The sequence below is a fragment of the Solanum stenotomum genome, chromosome 1 (genome assembly GCF_019186545.1).
Source record: "Solanum stenotomum isolate F172 chromosome 1, ASM1918654v1, whole genome shotgun sequence".
In the NCBI taxonomy this organism is placed as follows: domain Eukaryota; kingdom Viridiplantae; phylum Streptophyta; class Magnoliopsida; order Solanales; family Solanaceae; genus Solanum; species Solanum stenotomum.
Window position 1 is genome coordinate 13,424,326 of NC_064282.1, and position 6,028 is coordinate 13,430,353.

The 6,028-nt window shown below is 25.8% G+C and overlaps 1 protein-coding gene across 3 annotated transcripts in view; it reads left to right on the forward strand.

Annotated features, from left to right (window-relative positions):
• The first annotated feature begins 4,133 nt into the window (after positions 1 to 4,133).
• LOC125867756 (protein ZINC INDUCED FACILITATOR-LIKE 1-like) overlaps positions 4,134 to 6,028 on the forward strand; it is a 54,526-nt gene continuing 52,631 nt past the window's right edge. For 2 of the 3 annotated variants that reach the window (XM_049548346.1, XM_049548353.1), the window contains exons 1-2: positions 4,134 to 4,292; positions 5,642 to 5,682. In XM_049548346.1, the coding sequence (XP_049404303.1) occupies positions 4,214 to 4,292; positions 5,642 to 5,682 (120 nt within the window). In that variant the 5' untranslated portion in view covers positions 4,134 to 4,213. The remainder of the gene's footprint in view (positions 4,293 to 5,641; positions 5,683 to 6,028) is intronic. The other variant, XM_049548360.1, reaches the window with a different exon arrangement.

Genomic DNA, 6,028 nt, shown 5'->3' on the forward strand with positions numbered 1-6,028 from the left:
AATCACGTGAATGAATATAATATTTGCATATCGACCCCTTCACAGATGTAGTACGTGATGAATGACGCAAATGACACAGAATTAAAGGTCTTATTTCGTTTTTTTTAATCAAATGTTTTAAGTTTGATCGAGAATCTGCTAAGAAAATATTTAATTAAAAAAACATAAAATTTATAGATTTATAAATTACGTAAAAATTAATATAAGTCACAATAATTGATAATTCAAAATATTTAAAAAAAATATGAAAATTTATGCTAAAAAATAAACTTGTTTAAATTTTGATTCGAAATGTGTCAAATAAATTGAGACAGAGGAAATACTTACTATTACCTTTGTACACTTTTAATTGTCATGGTTTCTTTTTTTAGAGTTGAACTATAAAAACTTTGACTAATATTTTACGATGTATTTTTCATCATATTGACTTTTTGTATAGTTTTTGAATATTTAATTTTTTTGTTTAAAATACCGAATTAATGTAATCTACTTTGGCTTTGAAAATAGTCAAATTAACTTTTAAAAAACAAAATATGACAAATAAAAGTGAACGGAGGAAGTAGTTACGATCACGGTAGCTCAAGCATATCAATGTCCTAACGCTAAAAGTAAATTGGAGGTCTTAATTTTATTTTTTTAAGTCTAATTTTTTAATAAAGTGTATATTTTTTTCCATGAATAGTACCCCTCTCTAATAATAGTTGTTCATTATTAACTTGACACGCCTCTTAAGAAACTATAAAGAAGTGTAATTTTATTATATCACCATTTGAATATATTACATACAATGTATTGAAAATGTAATAATGAAATAACTATAATTAATGATAAGGGTCAATTAGGATCTAAGAGTAAAATTATCCATTGATTTCATAAAGTGGACAAGTATTGTTGGATATCCCAAAATAGTATAGTGGACAGTTATTGTTGGATGGAGGGAGTACTTCATTTGTTGGATTTTGATTTACACGTAATTTAAGAAAGTAGAGATTTTTTTTTTAATTTTATGGTCTTAAACTAAAAATATATACTTAAACATATCATGTGGAAAATTAAAATTAAATAATTGACAAAAAAAGAGATTTTTTTTTATTTTGAAAATTCTATAATAACTTTATTATTACCAAAAAATTGTTTGATAATCTTACGAAAAATACTTCATCACGAACACTAGTAAAAAATTTCATAGATTGAGGCATGTCAAAAACATTATTCTTAAGGATATTTATCCAATATAAATGTATCTCCATGATTTAGCAAACTCTTCTAATACTCACAAAGAAGATCATAGAAATATATATAGACGAAGTTAGGAGTTAAAAACTAACAAAATTTTATCTTAATAGAAAATCCAGCACAATGAGGGAAAGTATTTTCTCTTTCTTTGTCTCTTTACAAAGAAAGAACATAGAAATATGTATAGACGAAGCTTTGGCTTTTCGTTTACATCCTTCAAGAAAATAAATTGAAATTGAAATTTTATATGTGAATAAGTTGCTCGAATGGTAAGTATTCTTTATTTTCAATTCGAAAATTATGAGTTTAATCACCAAGAAAGCAAAAAAAGTGACAGTAAAAACAAAGAAAAAGAGAGAGCAATTATAGTCTATTGAAATGGGTCAAAAGAAACGTTTGACAACTGCCAAATTTGCCTTAAAGGCAATTCAATTTGCATTAATTGTTTGTTAAGTTGAAAGTTCTCATGAATATTGTACTTTTAAGATATTAATATTATTTTTCCAACAAGAATATGATGAAGCTCTTCAAATTCGTGGGCCTAAGGTGGATTTAGAGGCATAAAGTCGGTCTTGTTTTCAGGGGTGGATCCACCTTATCACAAAGGGTATCAACCGACACACATTTATATATATTATACAATGACAAAATCTAACACAAATTGCACCTAGAGTTTGAACCTCGGTGGCTTTGTATAATTTTTAAATTTTTTTGTAAGCTATTATATATTGCTTATTTTTTTGAAAAAAAAAGAAGAAGTGTTTGATCAAGTTTAAGAAGAAAAATAAGTATGTCTAGAAAGTAATTTGGCCAAACGGGCTATTAATCATGCTAAACCTAAAACTCTGACGTTCAAAAATTAATTATTTTTCCCTCTAATTTATTCATATGTTCTCTTCCTTAAATGACGACACCGCTTACAAAAAATCCTATGTATGCCACTATCTGTACGCCTTTTAAAAATAATTAATTAATTTGAGTATTTTATCATATTACGCATATTAGTTGATATTAGTCTTATGTCTTGAAAAATGATTTGAAAATATAAATAAGTAATGTTAAGAATAAAATATGAAATATATACTCGTTGATAGTTTTTGTTGTTGCGATGTCTACTATTACAACTTACAAGTAATTTAATTTGTTTTTTTTTGCAGTATAATTTAGATGAATCTAATGATTAAATTATTTTAAGACTGTGATGATTTTAAAACACAAAACAAAGAAAATGTCTATCGCATGGACATGTGATATTGATTCTTGACATTGATTTTTTTTTTTATTAGGATGTCCCCGAAGGGACAACATTGAATTCAGTATGCTTATAATTTTATCAATTTTTAAATTTGAATCGAAAAATAATAAATTTAATTGATCGTGTCTGCTCAACCACCAAGTTCAAGTTATTTGATGTATGGTGGATTGACAATCGTAAACAAAGAAATAAATAAGGAGTACCTAAATTGAAGATGGGTTAGTTAGCAATTGAATGTTTATAAAGACAAATCAAAGAGGATCATTTTGACAAGACAAAAAAAAAAAATAAAAAAAAAAAATAATTGCATATAAAATGATTCTTGTTAACTACATGAAATACTATGAGGAGTAGTTGAAAGATCATTGCATAGAAAATGATTAAAATGGCCTCTTATATTTGGGAGTAGATTTAAAATATATAATTTTTAAAGCATGTTTTTGAATAGTTTTGGTTCTTTAAATTTATCAAAAATAACATTTTTTTTTGAATCTCAATGAAATATTTAATAAACTATATTGATTAGATTTGATTAAAAAAATTAATATATAGAAAACACTAGGAATATCCCGTCAAATTATAGTTAAACTAATATTAAACAAACACAAAAAACAATTACAATAACAGTAACAAAATTGCATCAAACTCTAAAAATACAAAAAAAAAGAAAAAAAAAGGAGAAATTAAAAAAAAAAATGTACTTTCAAATATGAGTTTCCACTATTAATTTTTTTCCACATTCTCCATCATTGTCCAATTGTATTTAAACACACACACACACAAAAGAAAAACAGTTACACCAAAAGTAACAAAATTGCATCAAACTCTAGAAAGACACAAAAAAATAGCAGAAATTACAAAAAAAAATGTACTTTCAAATATGAGTTTCCGCTATTATTATTTTTTCCATATTTTCTATCATCTCAAATTATATTTAAACACACACAAAAAAAAAAAACAATTACAATAAAAGTAACAAAATTGGATCAAACTCTAGAAAGACAAAAAAATTACAAAAAATGTACTTTAAAATATGAGTTTTAGCTATTAATTTTTTTTCCACATTTCCCGTCATCATCAAATTATATTTAAACACATACAAAAAAAAAACAATTATACTAAAAGTAACAAAATTGCATCGAACACTAGAAAGACGCACAAAAAAAAAAAAACAGCAGAAATTACAAAATTGTACTTTCAAATATGAGTTTCCGCTATATTGTTTTTCCACATTTCCATCAAATCGAACAGATTATGAAGGAGAAATTTAAAAGACCAAAATTATCGTACTTTCTGAACTATTTTGATCATACTCCAAAACAGTGGTGAAGCCAATTTTAGACGAAAAATTATATTATTTATATATTATTAAAATAATTTTTTAGGTATATATAATAGATGTCAAACCCCCTTTCAACTACTTTGTGTGTCTATTATTTCAGATTTTAAATCTCTTTATTAAAAATTCTGGCTCCACCACTGCTCTTTTGTCATTTTCTCTTTGTCCATATGTTTAGTAGAATCAGTATTGAGCCAAAAATGATATCTATATATTTATTTATTTATTCTTCTTCTTCCTTCTCCTCCTCCTAAAAGCATTGTAATTAAACGTTACAAAGCTGATAGCTTATCAATCAAAAAATGGTGAGCGAAGAAAGGAGAGAGTCGCTATTAAATAAGAGAGAAGATAAACACTACTACGAAAATTGCCCCGGTTGTAAAATGGATCTTCACAAAGCGGGTCAAACGGGTTTGCCCATTAAGGAGCTTTTCACTATATGGGTTGTCGTACTTGGAACAGGTAATTACCATCGCTATTTCATCGTCCTAGTAAAACTTTATTCGTATTAATAAAAAGTATATGCAAATTATTCATCATTAAGATATATGTTATATATTTGTTGGATTAATTAAACATCAAGTATGAATAAATGTTTATGATCATTTCTAGAGACGAGCCTTTTAATGTTGCTGAGTCTGATTTTAAATCTCATTTTTAACGTGTTTTTTTTTTTATATTTTTGACTCCGCCACTTTTAGAGCTCACTTAATTTTAACTTGTCTTTTTAATATTTTTGACTCCACTTTCAAAGTCCACAATGTTAGAATCCTAGATCCGCCACTAGCTCTGATATGAAAAAAAATATCTTGATAGAGTACGTTTTTCCCTGAATAGGACCCTATGTGGCGCGAATATAAAATAGTCGGACTTTAATATAAGATATCAAACACCCAATTAAAAAAAAAAAAACTTAACCATATATTATTTCTCGTTATACTTATTTATTGCTCTAATTTTATGTGGACAATTAAATAAAGATCACATATTTAATTAAATATCGTATAATTGTAACGTTCGGGACAAATTTGATTCAATAAAAGAAAGAAAAGACTAATTTAATTGAACTCGTTAACTCCACTCGTCTCATACTGAAATTGTATTACTAACAAAAAGTTTATTTTAAATGGACGAAAGATAAATGAAAGGTAAAATTGAACATTTTCTTTTTGTTTTTTATTTACATAATTATGTTTATGAAAAAATAAAAGGGTGAAGTTTTGTTATAAAATTATAAAATGTTTTTCATGTGACATTTATGTGGTTGGTAGGCTGATGGCAAAACATGTTATTTCCTGGCATGTAAAATTTGATTTTTTCGATGATTTGTACGTCATGTTATTTTTACTTGTCACATTTTTGGATTATAAGTTTTGAAAAATTATTAATTTTTATGTAATAATTTTTTTTATTTAACGTTTCTTCAATAAATAAAAAGTGTTAATTTAAGCAATCATAATAATGGAGTATGTGTATGTATTCTTCACATAAGTTTTTTATTCTAATTAGTTAATATTTTTTATTTCCAAGAATAATAAATACTAAGAGTAAAATTGAAAAAATGTACTCAATTATATTTTGATTTTATAAAATAATAATTATTTTTAAAAAATCATGTATTTTTAGTAAGGACGACAAGTAAAGTGTTCGGAGGGAATATTTAATTAGCCAACTAACACATAATTTAGGAGTAATTTTTACTGTTACAAGTTACAACAAATAAATTTGTACTTTTATTGTAAAAAATAGTTAGTTGATATTCAAACTGATGATTTTTTTTTTCTGTTTTCATGGGATTCAACCGTGATCAGCACTTCCAATATCATCTCTCTTTCCATTTCTTTATTTCATGGTAAGATCTCTAATTATTTTGTTTGTTAATTTTTTGGCATAATATAACAATATTCCAATTTTGAGTGTGCACATTGCACAAGTAGTCACTTAGGGTGTGTTTGGTATGGAGGAAAATGTTTTCCTAGAAAACAAGTAGATTTTTGACTTATTTTTTCATGTTTGGTTGGTGAGTAGAAAATATTTTCCGGAAAAGGTTTTTAGTGTTTGATTTATCAATGAAAAATGTTTTTGAGAAATATCTTTTATTTTTACTAGAGTAGAAAATAATTTTTGAAATTGAAAATATTTCTTAAAAACAAACTTGAATTTTTTTTTGGGGGTGGGGGGCTTGCGGGGGAGGGGGG